Source organism: Drosophila biarmipes, chromosome 3L (genome assembly GCF_025231255.1).
Source record: "Drosophila biarmipes strain raj3 chromosome 3L, RU_DBia_V1.1, whole genome shotgun sequence".
Lineage (NCBI taxonomy): Eukaryota > Metazoa > Arthropoda > Insecta > Diptera > Drosophilidae > Drosophila > Drosophila biarmipes.
Window position 1 is genome coordinate 2,822,512 of NC_066613.1, and position 20,373 is coordinate 2,842,884.

Below are 20,373 nucleotides of genomic sequence, written 5' to 3' on the forward strand. Positions count from 1 at the left end.
ATGAATTTGGATAAACGGAGATCTATGACGATGTAAAGGGTGTTTTTTTTTTTTTTTTTTGAATAAGAGTTTGTTTTCGCTTTCTTCGTTCTCGCTGCTTCCGTCCACTGCTAGCATGATCGAGTGGTATTCTGTGTATGCATTCTCTATGAACCTGCTAAATTTCTGGTAGACTTTTTCGGTTCTATTTCTGTAACTCTATCTCTCTTTCTCTATCTTGCTTGATTTACATTTTATTTGTTTGTGCTTAAAGTTGTTAGGGTTGTTAGTGATGGAATATTTTTTCTTTCGTGCTCTCTTACGTTTGATAAATTTTCGAGATCTCGCGCTCTTATTTTTTTGTGTTTTGTGCCTTTGTGATTTTTGAATTTGATCCCAGCGCAAATTTTACTTTGAGGTATATTTGATATTTTATTTCATTTCATTTTCCTTTTTGTTTTCTTATAATGGCCCTTGTCTGTTCTAAGGAAAATTTTACTCTTGCGTCTTCAACTAAAGACACCTTTATTTTTTGCTGGCTCTGCGATTCGATGATGCACGTAAAATGTGCAGGACTCACCGGCAGAGTAAAATATTTTATTGATCTTAACTGTGGTCTTATGTGGTCAAGAGGTTCCTGCAAGGAAATGGTCGTTGAGATGAGTGGCTTTATGAAGCAGACTCGAGACAGCCTATTGAATATCTAGGTGCTTTTAGGCAACTCAATGTGTGGTTCTATACCGTCTGTGACCAGTTTAATAATAAAAAATTAATAAACGAGTCGCCTAAGCGAAAAAAGCCAGCTTAACCGCCGTTAATACGAGTATGTAATCGAATCCGAATCCGAACTTGGTTCGGTTCCTCTTGACACAGGGGTAAACAAACCAACTGTGCGTATGGATACAGCTGGCCCGAGTTAAATCGGTGACGACCATACTTTTATGTTCAGGCTGCTTCTGGGGGCGTAAGAAACAATCAATTGTTCCAGAAATTAAGTAATTATTTGTTTCAAGATTAACCCCAGATACTACATCTGAGGATGTTTTGGAATTCAAACGATCCGAAACAGTTTTACAACTTTGTTAATGCCAATCGTAAGTCATCGGCATTGCCTTCATCAGTACGTCTAAACTCAATGGAGACATTGAAGGATTCTGAAATTGCTGATTTATTTTCTGAGTTTTTCCAAACTACTTGGTTGAATTCTAACTACCCTAACCCCTTAAAAACGGCAAATTGTATTTTTTTCCCCTGTAACCACCGAAAGCTCTCTCTTAAGAGATTTAGCAACAACAACGCAAACGTATTCTCCCTGCCCAGATGGACTTCCTGGATGTGTGCTTAAGTTTTGTGCATCAACCATTTATAAACCGATTCTAAAACTTTTTAATTTGTCTATTTCATCATCAGTTTTTTCTTCTATCTGAAAGAACTCTTTTATGCGGATGCCCAAAATTATGGAGGTATTTCTAAATTTTCGGCAATTCCTAAAGCATTTAAACGTATTTTCACTTCTCATTTGCATGGTTTTGTTAGGCGAAGATTAACCACCACCAACCTTCTTGAATTGACATCTATTGTAATAAATGGATTTATGAAAAAAATTCACACTTACATTGTATTTTTTCCCCCTGTAATCACCGAAAGCTCTCTCTTAAGAGATTTAGCAACAACAACGCAAACGTATTCTCCCTGCCCAGATGGACTTCCTGGATGTGTGCTTAAGTTTTGTGCGTCAGCCAATTGTAAACCGATTCTTAAACTTTTTCATTTTTCCATTTCATCATCAGTTTTTTCTTCTATCTGGAAGGACATTTTATGCGGATGCATAATTATAGAGGTATTTCTAAATTTTCGGCAATTCCTAAAGCATTTGAACGTTTTATCACTTCTCATTTGCAAAATTTATGTTCCTCACTTATATCACCGTGTCAGCATGGTTTTGTTAGGCGAAGATCGACCACAACCAACTTTCTTGAATGGACATCTATGGTAATAAATGTAATACAGATTTTAGTAATGCCTTTGACTTCGTTAACCAATCTCTTCTTTTATTTAAATTAGATCAGCTTGGGTTCCCTGGTAATCTATTATCTTGGATTTCATGTTACTTGAATGGTAGGACTCAGAGGGTTACATTCAAGAATGCTATTTCAAAATTGTTCTACGTGATCTACGAGATCTGGAATGCATCAGGGTAGTCATTTGGGCCCTTTGCTGTTTACTTTGTTTATTAACGATCTTCCCTCAAACATAACACATTCTCGTGTACTAATGTATGCTGATGATTTTAAGCTTTGTCTATCATATAATGATATAGCGTCGGGATTTAACTTACAGTCAGATTTTGATTGTTTTTATGCATGGCGTGAGTACAACCTTTTGAATTTGAACTGCCTTTAATGCAACGTTTTTACTTTTAAGAGGCGTACTCCTACGTTCATCAGTTACTTTCTTAAAAATACGCCACTTGACCGTATTTATTCAGTTAACGATTCAGATGTTCTTCTGGACCCTAAAAATTAATTTGACTGCCACATTATGTCCACTGTTAACAAAGCCACGAGTGTTCTTGGGTTTATAAAGCGTTGGTCAAAAGAATTTGATGACCCTTATGCGACCAAAATAATATTTACCTCCCTTGTTCGTCCTCTTTTGTTTTATTTTTCTTTGGTTTTTAGTCCACAATATCAAGTGCACATCGACCGTATTGAGTCGGTACAAAAACAATTTCTCTTAATTGCCCTGCCTAGTTTGAACTGGGATCAAAACGTAAGGCTACCTTCCTTCCATTGCAGATTACAATTGCTTAATTTACCTACACTTGTAAATCGTAGAACAATGCTTGGTACTTTTTTATAGAAAATCTTATAAGAGGTGACATTGATTCTGCAGATCTTTTAAACCGCCTAACTCTCAACGTTCCTGTTAGACTAACACGAAATTATAATCCTCTAAATTTGCCACGATGTACATCAAATTTTTTTCTGCACGAACCCTTTCGCGTCCTTTGTAAGAACTCTAACAACTTTTATCATTTAATTTGCATTTCAACTTCTTTCCCGGTATTTAAAACTAATATTTTAACTCATTTGCTTTATTCTTAGTTGTGCCTTTTATTTTAATTTGTGTCCCGTCTCTATTTGTTTTGTGTATCTTCCTCGCGAACACGCTCCTAAACGGCAAAAAGCATAAAACTGTCTGGCGCCCACATTACATTTACTGAAATAGCGGGGAGGTGGCGCCTTAACATGGGTAAAGAGTATCTGAAAGTTAGGGCACTCGACTATATGGTTCTTCCTTCTTTCACCTTTTGGAAGCCACGAGCCCTATTTTGTCTTTTTCATTTGCGTTTAGTTAGTTATAAGAGCTAAATTTAAGTTATCGAACCAAGTGCTTTTTTAATCATAAGAACCCAGATAAGTCTCTCACATAAAAACCAATTTGTTAAAAAGTGTATCTAAAAACAAGTTATATTATATTAACAAACAATAAAATACAAGTTTCCCAAAAACACAATGACCGAAAAAATTGCAGTGAACAAGATTTGTTTTTTAAGTAAAAATAACATTTGATGCATATAAATAAACAAATTAATAGTAATAAAAATCTGTAAAAGGATAAAATAATATTGACTGCAATCTTGCTAGAGACCATAAAGTGGAAATGTTTGCTAGTAAGACTTATGTTTGTAATTTAAGCTAAAACAGCTTTTAGAAAAACATTAATCATCTTTAATTTTTAAACCCTGGAAGGTGTTACTCTTTTCCTAACTACAAAATAAATAAATGTTTTAATAAATAATAAATAAATGTATAAATAATTTGAGCTCTACCGAAAACTTCAATATTTTAACTTGATAATTGGTCTTTAAGGACTTTTTGAAATAACAATATAGTTTACACATATTTTTTAATGAGTTTTTACGCTGATAAAAAATTCAAAAAGTCCAAGTAATTTCATAAATGTTTGATTTCCTTGAAATATTGAAATATTTAATTCAACAATTTATTATGAAAGTATTACAAATAATCTTTTTTACTTTAATTTAAATAGATTCAAATTGATTAATTTAATAACTTTATTTAACATGTAAGAAATTTCGAATTTGAACAGATATTTTTTTATGATCAATTGTTGTTATCATGGAAGAAATAAAAATTTATATTGGCAAAATCTGCAAAGCGTGCAACTTTTCTGCTTTTCCAGTTCACAACGATAAAACCAAATCTTTTTTTGAACGGTTTTTCGAAATTTTGAGTTTTACCGGAGTTATAGTGGTCAGAATAAGGGAGTTTTGGCACTTTTTCGAAAAAGTTGCACCTAGTCATTATTCTTTATTATTGGAATGGTTAAATATATCTTAAAGTTGTTTTTTCTAAAAAATAAATTTAATTACTTTTTTAAGTTTAATTTTTATACCCTTGCAGAGGGTATAATAATTTCAGTCAGAAGTTTGCAACGTGCTATCGTGACTTTTCCAAAAGTCTTCTATCTATTGCAAGTAGTATATAGGTCGGAACCAACCAGTGTTTTTTAATTTGTTTTGAAATTCGAAATTAATTTTATCAAAGTCGGACGACTATATCATATAGCTGCCATACGAACAATCCGAAAATTTATGGTAAAATAAAATTAAAAATGTATGTCTTCGGCGTTTATTAACTTATAACCTCAATAATAATATTTTTCATTAGTTTTGAATTTCGAAATAGATTTTATCAAAATCGGACGACTATATCATATAGCTGTCATAGGAACGAACGGAAAATTGGTGGGAAAATAACGTTTAAACAAACGTTTAAACTGTGCTGAACTTGTGCTGTTCTGCTGCTTAGAAAAGCGCCCAAAATGCTCATTTTTGAGTTGCTGATCACTAGAAACTTTCTATGTTAGTTTAAGCACTCGTTTTTAAACAAATTGTGATGAGCGATTTGCAGCGACCCAGTGCTCAATAACTACTGAATGGTGCAAGCTTTTAAAGTCCTACCCGCTTTTACGGTGCGTTTTAAGGTAATTATTGTATACCAAACCAAATTTCTCAAAAAAATGGTTTTAGGATCTGCGAATTATTCCTCTTGATCAAATATATTATTTTCATATGGTTAGTCTTGACTTGGTTGGAATATCCGTTGTGTCAAATTCGTATTTTAATTCTCCAACCCAAAACATTTGGAAATTTTCGTCGATTTTTGCATTAAATCAACTGAGATTGCTGCGGGTGAGAAGTTGATTTTCTCAAATTAGTTCTGTTGTATGACAAGACTTTATTTCTTCTTGTTGCCCTATGTGGTTTTAACTGGAATAACGTCAGTTTGCTACTGATTGATAAGCCTACTCTAGTAAATCGTAGAACTGACAGTAGATTTTGTAAACCACCTAATATTTAATGTTTTTGTTACATAACTAACTGCATAACTATTATCCCATTAACAAATATAATCTACATACACTACTTGCTGCATCGTGCGTGTTCACGCCGAAAGGGAGTTTAATTTCTGCATGCGGTGTTGAACAGTAGTTTATCCAGTTGTCTCTATCTCTCTCGCTTGCCCTGAAATCTGCTCTCCCTCTCCACCCCTGCAAACGGAGAGGCAGCAAATGGTGAAGGCAGCATTTGACAAATGCATCGATTGCATTTTGGGTGCAGGCGAGAGAGCCGTAAGGCACAAAATCCATACATCCACTCCACTCTGGAACGCCTAAGTTACCAATAAACACCCACGACCAACCCGAGAAGTATCCTCGTGTTTTTCATAGCCTTTTTTTCTAGGAATTTTCTGTATTACCAGCGATCAAACCACCTCCACCCGAACATTTTGGTCCAGTCGAAACCGAAATTTTGGATTTTCCTCTTTTGGAGATTCCTCGGATTTTTTCCCATCAGCAACGGTAGCCCGAATCGCTTCAGATAAGTTACACTTATAATTATTATTTTCCGGTATACAGACAATTTTTCGAACCCTATTTCGACTAATTTTCTGTGTGATTTTATTGTGTAAAGTCATATGTGATTAACCACGCAACGGCATTTAATATAATTTATAAAAAAAATAATTAATATAAAAATTCCGAATCTTTTTTTGGGTTTCAACTGTCCACTGCTTCTTATACAGTCCACTTCTACACCAACTTTTAACACAGTCCACTCCAAGTACTTTTCTCCTACAATTACTGCTAAACATTTCCCAGCGATCAAAAATCCTAATATTTGTAGATTTACTCCAGCAAAAACGTCTGCAATTAAATTGTGCAGATGACAAACCGTATAGCATTTTGGATGCAGGCGAGAGAGCCGCAGGCACAAAATCCACACATAAATCCAAGTATTACCTAACGTAATCCAATTATGAAAATTTTGCTTACCAATCCAAAGCACAAGAGTCTGGAAATTCAACGCACTTTTCAGGTTTTTGTAACTTCTTTACAATTTGCCGGCGTTAGTATTGAGAATTGGGACCCTATTGGTGTATATGTGCTCGACAAAACTAACAAAGCTCACGCTCTTATTAGAAACAATCCATCTAAAATAAAGCAGAAATTCCTACGAGGCTTGAGCTTGATTTCCTTGTGACTGAGCGCCATCGAATTTTTCCGGCCGTTAATAGCTTCCGATCTGCCAATTCCCTTCACGTCCAGTCTAAAAACACAAATCAAGCTACAGAATTTCAAAAAATAAAATCCTTTAACACAAGAGTAGTTCCGATACCCAAAGGCTGCGATCTGTAGCCAGGTCTGTAGCCAGCATATTCTAAATACGTCATATTTGGCGTAGTGCTTCTTGCTCTCTCTTCTATTCCTTATAGAACCTACGAATCAAATGAGAGTGAGCGAGAGGGACTGTAAAATAACGCAGCACAAACTAAAAAAAAAAAATGAAATTAATGAAAACACCGAAGCTATAATTTGTTTCGTATTATTTTCCCACCCATTTTCAGATATTTCCTATAACAGCTATACGATATAGTCGTCTGATTTTATTAAAATGTTATTCGAAATTCAGAACTAATTAAAAATGTTATTTCCAAGCGTAGGACGTTATGTGTTAAAAACACCAAAAATATAATTTTTTTTTATTTTCCGATAATTCTGGTGGGAGCTATAAAATACAGTTGTCCGATCCGGCTGGTTCCGACTTATATACTACCTGCAATAGAAAGAAGACTTTTGGGTACGTTTTAGCTCGATAGTTTTAAAACTGAGAGACATTAAAAACTGAGGCATATTTTAAAATTAAAAGAAATTTTCTTTGAATTTGGATCTGAAAAGGATTTTATGCAAAAGAAATTAAGTCAAACAGAGGCAAATTTTTATACATTTTAGGAAAAAAGAAATACTTTTTTTGTCAAATCCTGATACACGTGCTAACTTTTTTACAAAAAACAGATCAAAAATGTGACTCAAACAAGGGTGTTCGATTTTTAAAAAAATGACCCTTATTTATTTTATTCCTTTTACTTCTTACATACTTTCCAATTTATATAGTATAGCCTTTTACTCTACTATTGACTGGAATAAGAAGTTTCTTCCAGTTGGAGTTAAACTAAGTCCGATGAGTTTCGTAGTTAGGGGATTTGATTCCTAGTCACAGACCATCGTTACTGCCCGTTATTCAGATGCGAAATTAAGCCTTTTTGCAGCAGAGCACACGAAGTTGTACATGCTTTAAAGAGTCTTACATGAACGCACACTGGGAAGATCGAAAATCCACATCAAAAGTCGACCCCAAAAATGTTTTGTAAACTTTTGTTGAATGTTTGCTACTTATTTTGTAGTCTATATTGTCTTTGCCATTGAAACAAACCTTTTATGTTTGGAATAATGCTTTTCTAAATTCTGTCACTTTTCATCAAAGAATAAACGAATTTATGTTAAAGTTAAACGCAAAAACCAAGGCTGGCTATTTGTGAAAGTACAAGAAATAAATAGCTTAGATTCTCTTCAACAGGAAAGTCTATATTCTTAGTAAACACTCTACTCTAAAACAGCCCATAAAAAACATTTGAAGCCCATGGCAATAAGCCCTGGCTTAAACCATCCGTACACGAAAATATGGATAGGATTAGATTCGATTTTGTCTAATAACCTTTTTGTTTATTAGAAGGATCGTCAGACCAGTCGAGGTGGAGGCATTCTTATGGAAGTCAAATCCAATTCAACTTCTGAATATGTTTGTATTTCTGAATCATCATGTATTGAATTTATAATTGTAAAGGTTTTTTCCCCTAAAAGTAATTCTTCGTAATTCTTTTCGTATTCGTTATTACGATTATGGTGCGCTGTGTCATGTCTTACTGTTAATATTAAGATGTACTTATGTATTTTCTATCGTGCAATAATTTTTGAATTTTCTATGCTGCTAACAATTCTATGAGAACATGTATTTAAGACTGTCTTTTCAAAAGTCCATTTATTTTTTAAAAAGTATATATAACGCCCCGTAATAAAACGTTCTTTTCAGTTTAATATATTTATTTACATAGTCGTTAACCCCTCCGTTTTTTCGACCCCTCATGAAGTCCGACGCGATCATAGACACACAATAGCCCTGTCACCTACAGTTAATTTGATACCTCCCGCACTTCTAGCTGTATCTACGTTAAAAACAAGAAAGAACGGTGTAGTCAAGTGCCTTGACTATCAGAAACCCGTTATTCTGCTCAAGGGATTAAATGGGAAATGGAGATATATATATGTATATATTTATGGTATGTGCAGCAGACACATTAAAGCCGTTTTAGCCAATTGTGGGCATAAAAGTGGTATTAATGAAACGCTTTCTTCTACCTGTTACATACTTTTGCAACTCTCGCTTGTATGGAATATGTGAAGTTGTAAGCAAAATTGTACAAAATTATTTGAAATCCGCGGTTATGAACTGACGTCAGTTGTCAGCTGTCAATGCACGGGGAAAACCTACCCTTGCGAACACTGGATCCATTTCGATTATTATAAACTTCAATATGGTGCTCCCCGTCATAATTTACTCTCTAACTTAGAGTAATAATTGACGATTATTAAAACATATTCTGCGTTAGGAATCGGGACCAACATATCGGTTGTTAAGCACTTCCATTTGAAAACATATGTCTCATTATTAGGTCCGAAGTACCGGGGTAATTTATGGTAAAATAAAATTAAAAATGTATGTCTTCGGCGTTTATTAACTTATAACCTCAATAATAATATTTTTCATTAGTTTTGAATTTCGAAATAGATTTTATCAAAATCGGACGACTATATCATATAGCTGTCATAGGAACGAACGGAAAATTGGTGGGAAAATAACGTTTAAACAAACGTTTAAACTGTGCTGAACTTGTGCTGTTCTGCTGCTTAGAAAAGCGCCCAAAATGCTCATTTTTGAGTTGCTGATCACTAGAAACTTTCTATGTTAGTTTAAGCACTCGTTTTTAAACAAATTGTGATGAGCGATTTGCAGCGACCCAGTGCTCAATAACTACTGAATGGTGCAAGCTTTTAAAGTCCTACCCGCTTTTACGGTGCGTTTTAAGGTAATTATTGTATACCAAACCAAATTTCTCAAAAAAATGGTTTTAGGATCTGCGAATTATTCCTCTTGATCAAATATATTATTTTCATATGGTTAGTCTTGACTTGGTTGGAATATCCGTTGTGTCAAATTCGTATTTTAATTCTCCAACCCAAAACATTTGGAAATTTTCGTCGATTTTTGCATTAAATCAACTGAGATTGCTGCGGGTGAGAAGTTGATTTTCTCAAATTAGTTCTGTTGTATGACAAGACTTTATTTCTTCTTGTTGCCCTATGTGGTTTTAACTGGAATAACGTCAGTTTGCTACTGATTGATAAGCCTACTCTAGTAAATCGTAGAACTGACAGTAGATTTTGTAAACCACCTAATATTTAATGTTTTTGTTACATAACTAACTGCATAACTATTATCCCATTAACAAATATAATCTACATACACTACTTGCTGCATCGTGCGTGTTCACGCCGAAAGGGAGTTTAATTTCTGCATGCGGTGTTGAACAGTAGTTTATCCAGTTGTCTCTATCTCTCTCGCTTGCCCTGAAATCTGCTCTCCCTCTCCACCCCTGCAAACGGAGAGGCAGCAAATGGTGAAGGCAGCATTTGACAAATGCATCGATTGCATTTTGGGTGCAGGCGAGAGAGCCGTAAGGCACAAAATCCATACATCCACTCCACTCTGGAACGCCTAAGTTACCAATAAACACCCACGACCAACCCGAGAAGTATCCTCGTGTTTTTCATAGCCTTTTTTTCTAGGAATTTTCTGTATTACCAGCGATCAAACCACCTCCACCCGAACATTTTGGTCCAGTCGAAACCGAAATTTTGGATTTTCCTCTTTTGGAGATTCCTCGGATTTTTTCCCATCAGCAACGGTAGCCCGAATCGCTTCAGATAAGTTACACTTATAATTATTATTTTCCGGTATACAGACAATTTTTCGAACCCTATTTCGACTAATTTTCTGTGTGATTTTATTGTGTAAAGTCATATGTGATTAACCACGCAACGGCATTTAATATAATTTATAAAAAAAATAATTAATATAAAAATTCCGAATCTTTTTTTGGGTTTCAACTGTCCACTGCTTCTTATACAGTCCACTTCTACACCAACTTTTAACACAGTCCACTCCAAGTACTTTTCTCCTACAATTACTGCTAAACATTTCCCAGCGATCAAAAATCCTAATATTTGTAGATTTACTCCAGCAAAAACGTCTGCAATTAAATTGTGCAGATGACAAACCGTATAGCATTTTGGATGCAGGCGAGAGAGCCGCAGGCACAAAATCCACACATAAATCCAAGTATTACCTAACGTAATCCAATTATGAAAATTTTGCTTACCAATCCAAAGCACAAGAGTCTGGAAATTCAACGCACTTTTCAGGTTTTTGTAACTTCTTTACAATTTGCCGGCGTTAGTATTGAGAATTGGGACCCTATTGGTGTATATGTGCTCGACAAAACTAACAAAGCTCACGCTCTTATTAGAAACAATCCATCTAAAATAAAGCAGAAATTCCTACGAGGCTTGAGCTTGATTTCCTTGTGACTGAGCGCCATCGAATTTTTCCGGCCGTTAATAGCTTCCGATCTGCCAATTCCCTTCACGTCCAGTCTAAAAACACAAATCAAGCTACAGAATTTCAAAAAATAAAATCCTTTAACACAAGAGTAGTTCCGATACCCAAAGGCTGCGATCTGTAGCCAGGTCTGTAGCCAGCATATTCTAAATACGTCATATTTGGCGTAGTGCTTCTTGCTCTCTCTTCTATTCCTTATAGAACCTACGAATCAAATGAGAGTGAGCGAGAGGGACTGTAAAATAACGCAGCACAAACTAAAAAAAAAATGAAATTAATGAAAACACCGAAGCTATAATTTGTTTCATATTATTTTCCCACCCATTTTCAGATATTTCCTATAACAGCTATACGATATAGTCGTCTGATTTTATTAAAATGTTATTCGAAATTCAGAACTAATTAAAAATGTTATTTCCAAGCGTAGGACGTTATGTGTTAAAAACACCAAAAATATAATTTTTTTTTATTTTCCGATAATTCTGGTGGGAGCTATAAAATACAGTTGTCCGATCCGGCTGGTTCCGACTTATATACTACCTGCAATAGAAAGAAGACTTTTGGGTACGTTTTAGCTCGATAGTTTTAAAACTGAGAGACATTAAAAACTGAGGCATATTTTAAAATTAAAAGAAATTTTCTTTGAATTTGGATCTGAAAAGGATTTTATGCAAAAGAAATTAAGTCAAACAGAGGCAAATTTTTATACATTTTAGGAAAAAAGAAATACTTTTTTTGTCAAATCCTGATACACGTGCTAACTTTTTTACAAAAAACAGATCAAAAATGTGACTCAAACAAGGGTGTTCGATTTTTAAAAAAATGACCCTTATTTATTTTATTCCTTTTACTTCTTACATACTTTCCAATTTATATAGTATAGCCTTTTACTCTACTATTGACTGGAATAAGAAGTTTCTTCCAGTTGGAGTTAAACTAAGTCCGATGAGTTTCGTAGTTAGGGGATTTGATTCCTAGTCACAGACCATCGTTACTGCCCGTTATTCAGATGCGAAATTAAGCCTTTTTGCAGCAGAGCACACGAAGTTGTACATGCTTTAAAGAGTCTTACATGAACGCACACTGGGAAGATCGAAAATCCACATCAAAAGTCGACCCCAAAAATGTTTTGTAAACTTTTGTTGAATGTTTGCTACTTATTTTGTAGTCTATATTGTCTTTGCCATTGAAACAAACCTTTTATGTTTGGAATAATGCTTTTCTAAATTCTGTCACTTTTCATCAAAGAATAAACGAATTTATGTTAAAGTTAAACGCAAAAACCAAGGCTGGCTATTTGTGAAAGTACAAGAAATAAATAGCTTAGATTCTCTTCAACAGGAAAGTCTATATTCTTAGTAAACACTCTACTCTAAAACAGCCCATAAAAAACATTTGAAGCCCATGGCAATAAGCCCTGGCTTAAACCATCCGTACACGAAAATATGGATAGGATTAGATTCGATTTTGTCTAATAACCTTTTTGTTTATTAGAAGGATCGTCAGACCAGTCGAGGTGGAGGCATTCTTATGGAAGTCAAATCCAATTCAACTTCTGAATATGTTTGTATTTCTGAATCATCATGTATTGAATTTATAATTGTAAAGGTTTTTTCCCCTAAAAGTAATTCTTCGTAATTCTTTTCGTATTCGTTATTACGATTATGGTGCGCTGTGTCATGTCTTACTGTTAATATTAAGATGTACTTATGTATTTTCTATCGTGCAATAATTTTTGAATTTTCTATGCTGCTAACAATTCTATGAGAACATGTATTTAAGACTGTCTTTTCAAAAGTCCATTTATTTTTTAAAAAGTATATATAACGCCCCGTAATAAAACGTTCTTTTCAGTTTAATATATTTATTTACATAGTCGTTAACCCCTCCGTTTTTTCGACCCCTCATGAAGTCCGACGCGATCATAGACACACAATAGCCCTGTCACCTACAGTTAATTTGATACCTCCCGCACTTCTAGCTGTATCTACGTTAAAAACAAGAAAGAACGGTGTAGTCAAGTGCCTTGACTATCAGAAACCCGTTATTCTGCTCAAGGGATTAAATGGGAAATGGAGATATATATATGTATATATTTATGGTATGTGCAGCAGACACATTAAAGCCGTTTTAGCCAATTGTGGGCATAAAAGTGGTATTAATGAAACGCTTTCTTCTACCTGTTACATACTTTTGCAACTCTCGCTTGTATGGAATATGTGAAGTTGTAAGCAAAATTGTACAAAATTATTTGAAATCCGCGGTTATGAACTGACGTCAGTTGTCAGCTGTCAATGCACGGGGAAAACCTACCCTTGCGAACACTGGATCCATTTCGATTATTATAAACTTCAATATGGTGCTCCCCGTCATAATTTACTCTCTAACTTAGAGTAATAATTGACGATTATTAAAACATATTCTGCGTTAGGAATCGGGACCAACATATCGGTTGTTAAGCACTTCCATTTGAAAACATATGTCTCATTATTAGGTCCGAAGTACCGGGGCAGACACCGAAATTAAGCTACGATAGGTTTTTGCGAATTCTTCAGCAAATGCAGTAAAAGCTTTCTAAAATGTTTGACCAAACCTTCCTTATTTTTGGCCACTCTTTAATGTTGCATTACCTTCTTGTGCCTAAATGTCAAATTCTCCGCGACTCCCTACTGACACCACTTAGATATTGTTAAATGTAAAGTCAATGCAATCCAATTATAATAATCAAGCTATGGCCGCTAGATGTATTTACTTCTCTCATGCACACGGGTTACTTGCATTTGAATATATATATTGAACTTACTGAAATAGTGATTGTGTAAGACATAATTTTTTCATATTATTTTATCACTAATTTTCAGAAAGTTACTATGACAGGTATATGATATAGTTGTCCGAGTTTGATAAAATTTAATTCGAAATTCTGTACTAACTAAAAAATGTTATTTCTAAGCTTAGCAGTTTACATTGTAACGAACTGATTTGTTTGCTTTCTGCTAGCTATGAGATTCGTGCGGCTAGCTCAGTAGATTGTGTGTGTTCGTCCCACCAAATTTATATAAACGTGACCACCCATTCAGTGAGAAAGCACAGAATTCACGGGTTCGTAGTGGGTTTATTGCGGGTATGACTGTCTCGCTGTCTCCGACGGTACGGCTTGTCTCGATGCTCTCTCGCCTCGTTGACACGGTGCTCCAGTTTTGTAGCTCCCTGAAGATCCTTGTCCGCTGCTTGTTCCTGACGCGATGGCTCGGTGACTGCTCGGCCACGATTCAGACTCGCTATGGGGTCAGCCGTGCGGGCTTAGGGAAGCGTCACCGTTCTCAGACTAGGGTGAACAGACTGACGAGTTCTTCATGATCACTCCTCTCGACACACGACAGCCTGACCCTTGCTCTCTCCCGGATGTCCATGTTTCCGCTCAGATCGTGCGGACAGTCAAAGCGGAACGCCAGGAAGCTGCCTCGCTCTTCACTTCGCTTCTACGCTTTGTACAAACGAACGTTCCTCCCTAGCCTCACCCTTTCGCGTTTTGTCCCTGTCGTTCCTGAGGGCTCGATTCTCCTTGCGTGGCTGTTGCGGTGTGGTGCTTGCTTGCTGGTGGCGGCGCCCGGCGAACTGCTCCTGACTGGGTGGCTGTCCATAGCGTGACTTCTGTGTTGGGTTCGTGGGCATACGCCGATCAGAGACTTCTCCCTTCTGGCTGTCAAGTGGATGCCAGAGTGACTCTGGCAGACTCCATTAAAGCCTTTGACATTTTATCGGAAAATCCATCCATGCCTGTATGCATTTTTGTTTGATGTGCTCATTAAATTGCGATCTCTTCTTACATTTGCCCCTCCGAACCGCACAAGTTCTGGCTGTCTCAGTTTTATATCCGTTGGCTTATGGTTTTGTGTGGCTTTCAAGTGGAAAATTGTAACAATTATATTCATGTTAATTGAGTATTTGCATTCGGAATCCGAGCGGCGGCATTATGGAGCATTTGATCTATGGCGTGTGGAAACTGGCACTCAAGAAGTTAATTCCGAACAAACCAATAATCCCATGGCGTTGATGTCGCTTTAAAATTGATGAAATTCGAGTTCCTTCCGCCGGCACCCAGCATCCTTATCTACTTGGGGCACCTCTAAGGAATCTCTTCAACCGATTAAATGATATTCCCTTCGCCGTATTTTTATAAATTTATGAACGAGGTGAATTAAAACAAGAACGGAAGTTAACTTCGGCTTCCCGAATTCATTCATTCCTTTTTTAGACAATTTTTTTTTACATCTGTATGTTGTTAGAGCAGTCCGTTTCTGACCCTATAAAGTATACATATTCTTGATCAGCGTCACTAGACGAGTCGATCTAGCCATGTCCGTCTTTCTGTCGGTGTCTACGCAAACAAGTCTTTCAGTTTTAAAGCTATCGGGCTAAAAATTTCGAATTAAATTATCATACAGCTGTAATAGAAACAATCGGGAAATTAGTGGGAAAATAATATGGAACTAAATCATTATACCAAGGGTATAAAAATGATAAAAAAAAACACTAACACAATTGAAGCTGGAGATTGGCATAAAAACGAAAATGGATATTCGCTAAGGTCAAGAATTTGGATAGAAACTAAAAATGGTTCCCTCATGAACTTAATATATAGAAAAAGTTAAGTGTTTTTATTCTGTTTTCTTAGAGTTTAAATGATTTTTGTATTTGTCATTTCGGGCTTTTTTTCTAGAAGGTATAAATTTGCATTTCAATGGAGTGCTAGGATTCTTGTCAGATTGTTGAACTAATTGTACATTTGCATGTCTTTTAATTTCCAGAGAGTTCGATAGATAAAGAAATTCAATAAGGAATTTTTTGTTTTCGTTTTTCATCTTTGGTGTTGCATTAGAGGGCTTATGACTTGAGCTCTCCGAATTATTTCCATTTCTATTAAAAAATCCTGATGACTCGAATGCAGCGAGGAGTTTCCAAAAAAGGAATTTAATGCATGAACCCAACATTAACAAATTGAAATATTGAATTTTAAGGTGTTTTATTTTTATTATTACAGCATAATTTTAATTTTTCATATGCGGACATTTCAAAATCGATAAATAAAATAGTGAGACTACCTCATCCTGGACCGAAATTAATGAGATAGGGGGATAGGATGGTGGGTACGTCAGGGGGTACGCCGCGGGTAACCCGGCTGGAAAGATGTCCCATAGCCATTTGGTAATGATACATATCGATGAAAATATATAAAATTCGATATTTGTATAACAAAAACTAAAATTAAATTTACTTACATTGATTAAAGTGACCGACTTTTTATAAAAGCCGAAAATACTCAAAGACTTTTAAAATATCAAAATACCAATATATATATATATAATGTTAAATTATAAATAAGTCCACAATCTCTTATGTTGACTTTCATTTCTAGCTATGTAGATTTTGTATTTCTTCCCTTGCTGATTTTCAATTTCTGCCCTCGTGGATTTTGAATTTTTCATTATTACTTCTATGATTTTGATCTCTCGCACCGTGGGGATGTGACCACCGTTTAAAAATTATAGGCCAAAGTTTGCGTATCCATACTCTATTTTAGGGTTAAATTCTTAACTAGTGAAGATCGCACCATAAAAAAATTTCTGATATGAACTTTTGTGACGAAAATACACTTCCTACATTTTTTATATTCGGCGCGAGCAATTCAATATGCTTATAGGTGCGATACTCCTTTAGAGTAGTTTTTGTGGATGTCATAACACGCGAACATATACATTTTGTGCATTTAGTAGTCGACTTTGCTTACTCTCTTTGTGCTCTTCGCCACTACTTTTGGCCGTGCTCACTGATTTATTCACATATTTCCAAATTTATGAAATTTGAAAATCAATAATTTTCAACACAGAGTGAAGAAGCTGCACGGCCTAAAATATTTTTTAGCAATGATGTGCAAAAAATAAAAAATACATTTTCGGAATGGTCAAATTTGTGCGCAAAATTGAGGGCAGTGCAGGAATGATTGATAACGTCAATACATTCCAGAACATTGAAATAAGCATTAAGTCAGGTTTAAATTTGGATTTACAGACTTGAGAGACGGTTATTCTGACAATGACCAACACGCATCTCCAGCAGAGGGAGTGCTTGCGGCTATGATCTGTGGCCAAGAAACAAAGTTAAAAGTTTGGATACACCTATACCCTATTGATTACGTCCATTTGTTTAAGAGTGTAAATGCTGTCAACCCCGTTACTCTCGGGGTTCTGCCGCGCCGCTCCGGGACTTCTCTCCCTTCTGGCTCGTTACTTTCGGTGTTCCGTCGCATCGGTTCGGGACCTCTCTCTTTTCTGGCTCGTTACTCTCGGGGTTCGGTCGCGCCGCTCCGGGACTTCTCTCCCTTCTGGCTCATCGCGCCAGGGCCTGCTCAACTCCAATTGGCGCACGGGGCTCACGCTGGGACACATCAAAGTAGTAGGCGAGGTACACTGGGGTTTGACAGGCTTACCCCCGAGCTCACGATTTCTTGTCGTCAGCCTTCACTGCTCGAAGTCTGGTAGACCCTCCAGGTGTAACGCCAGGACTTCGTCGGCAGAAATAAGCAGACCGCCTTGACTTAGCCGTGTGGTGCCCCTTTAGACTTCAGCCACCTGTGTCTCAGTCCGGAGATTTCGTGTAGTCCCGATCCCGAACGTGTCGACGTGGCAATCTTGCTCCTTGTAGGATCCCACGGCGCTGCTTTCGACGACTCGCCTTGTGGTGGCTCCCTCGTAGTTTACTTGGTTTTTTCTGTTCACTCGGTATTTGTCCCGTCTTGTCTTGTCTAAACTCATCGACTGACCGTAATCGACTGATCCAGCTGCCAGCGCCCGGCGGGATTTTATAGGCCCTCCGCGAACCGTTATTTCCCTTTTGCACACGGCCCGCCGCAACTCTCCACACCGGGTCCAAAGTCCATGGCTCCAGTTTGAACCTCTTGTCCTTCATGCGCTGCTTCCCGCCGTCCAGCCTGATGCTGCCGTCCCGATGATTCCAGTGATGCATATGGCATGGATGTGTGCCTCTTCGTTGCCGAGATGTGGCACCCTCTCTCGGTCCAAAGTTCTCGGACGCGTCCAAAGTCCGGCGGCGTCCCGTTACTCCCCTTTGCACACGGTCCACTCGCTCCGCCCGCCAAGTCCGCTCTCTCTTTCTCCATTCTTGGTCTCCAAACTCTCTTGGTCTCCAAGCCCTCTTGCCCAACAAACTACCATGTCTCCAAACTCTATTGCTCTCCAAACTCTCACTTTCTCCAAACTCTTATGTTCTCCAAACTCTCACGTTCTCCGTTTTTTATCTCCAAACTCTCACGTTCTCCAACCGCTCTTCGCCGCGCCGTCACTACGCGAATTCGCCGCGTACCTGGTGAGCGGCCGGCTGGGATTTGTGTGAAATTATTCAACTCCTCACAATATGTTAATAAACACCGAAGATATAATTTTTCAAGAAGCTATATTTATTAAAATTTAATTCAAAATTCAGAAGAAAATTAAGAAGAGTTATCTTCAACCTTATAGGGTTATATGTTAAAAAAAACGAAGATATAATTTTTTTAAAATTTTTAAATTTAAATAATCCTTTGCGATCTATAATATATGTCCGATCCGGCTGGTTCCGACTTATATACTACCTGCACTAGAAAGAAGACTTTTGGGAAAGTTTTAGCCCGATAGTTTGCGTAGAAACGGACAGACAGACGGGCAGACGGATGGTCAGACAGACGGACATGGCTAAATCGACTCGTCTTGTGACGCCGATCAAGAATATATATACTTTATGGGGTCGGAAACGTCTCCTTCACTGAATGAAAAATCTCCAAAATATGTTTATCGCCGAAATTGCCTTATCGTCGGCTTATTCTTGCACGTTATCGTTTTAAGAATAATATATTTATGAAATTTTTTTGAACTTTCATCTGCTATACCTTGTGGAAAGTCTAAAGTTTTGTAGGTTCCATCCCTGTACGTTACATGCAAAAAACATGAATTCCTTAAGAGATAGCGGAGTTAAAAGATCGCTTTGACCTCTTGGTCTAGATTTTGAAGTCGCATTCACTGTAAATACACATTTTAACACCAAAGTTACAAACATTTGGATCAACATATTTTTAACTCTGCAAATGACGATACAAATTTGTATACACCCACAGTGGGTGTTATCATTTTACTCAGATGTTTGATTCGCAATTAAGGAGACATATTTTGTCAGCTTAAAGGGCAGAATCGTTTGTGTATGATCAGTCCGTCTGACTGGTTACTAGTATACGAGTATCACCTGTCAACTTTCAAAAAACTTGTATTTTTATTGCTATAAACTGATTAAGTCTGCATTAAGCTCTCATAAAAATATCTTGGAAGAAAGAAGAATATTATTTTGTTAATATTTCACAATTTTTAATTAAATTGTATTTAAAACGATCGGAAACTAATTATTTTTTACTTAGAAAAGGATTGATAAGGTATGTGCCAACTTTTTGTAATTTGTAATTCTCTTTGCAAGGGAAAAGCAAATGATACCAAATAGTGTATAATTGTTATGTAGTGACCCACTTTATTTAAGCGCTGGAAGCAATTAAAAACATATTTGTTTGTTAAGAATGTTACGACAATGCTTATTAAGTAAAATCATTGGTAAAAATGCATTTGTATGTAAAAAACTGTGATTTATTGTTCTGTAAGTAGTGGACTCACCTCCTTGATCATCAAGGGCTACAAGTGTACGTATCCCTGCTTCCTTGCTCTGATGTGCAGCGAATTGAAATGTAAATAATTTGTAAAAGTGTATAAGTATAAATATATGTGTTATAATTGTCTATATATGTAAGAAAAGAGAGACTTGCATGCTAAAATCTCTATTATTGTCTGGTATTGTCTAGAAAACCAGTAACCAAATTAGGAAGTATTATATCTTTGTGTTTAAAATTATTTATAATTTATAAGACAGACAGACAGACAGACAGACAGACAGACAGACAGACAGACAGACAGACAGACAGACAGACAGACAGACAGACAGACAGACAGACAGACAGACAGACAGACAGACAGACAGACAGACAGACAGACAGACAGACAGACAGACAGACAGACAGACAGACAGACAGACAGACAGACAGACAGACAGACAGACAGACAGACAGACAGACAGACAGACAGACAGACAGACAGACAGACAGACAGACAGACAGACAGACAGACAGACAGACAGACAGACAGACAGACAGACAGACAGACAGACAGACAGACAGACAGACAGACAGACAGACA

General features: G+C 36.6%; 1 protein-coding gene across 6 annotated transcripts in view; it reads right to left on the minus strand.

The window, feature by feature from the left end:
* LOC108027473 (synaptosomal-associated protein 25) overlaps positions 1 to 20,373 on the minus strand; it is a 299,679-nt gene that overhangs the window by 97,247 nt on the left and 182,059 nt on the right. For 4 of the 6 annotated variants that reach the window (XM_050886293.1, XM_050886295.1, XM_044092585.2 and 1 more), the window contains one exon: positions 19,798 to 19,846. The exons of the other annotated variants lie outside the window; for them this stretch is intronic. In XM_050886293.1, the coding sequence (XP_050742250.1) occupies positions 19,798 to 19,846 (49 nt within the window). The remainder of the gene's footprint in view (positions 1 to 19,797; positions 19,847 to 20,373) is intronic. 6 annotated transcript variants of the gene reach the window in all.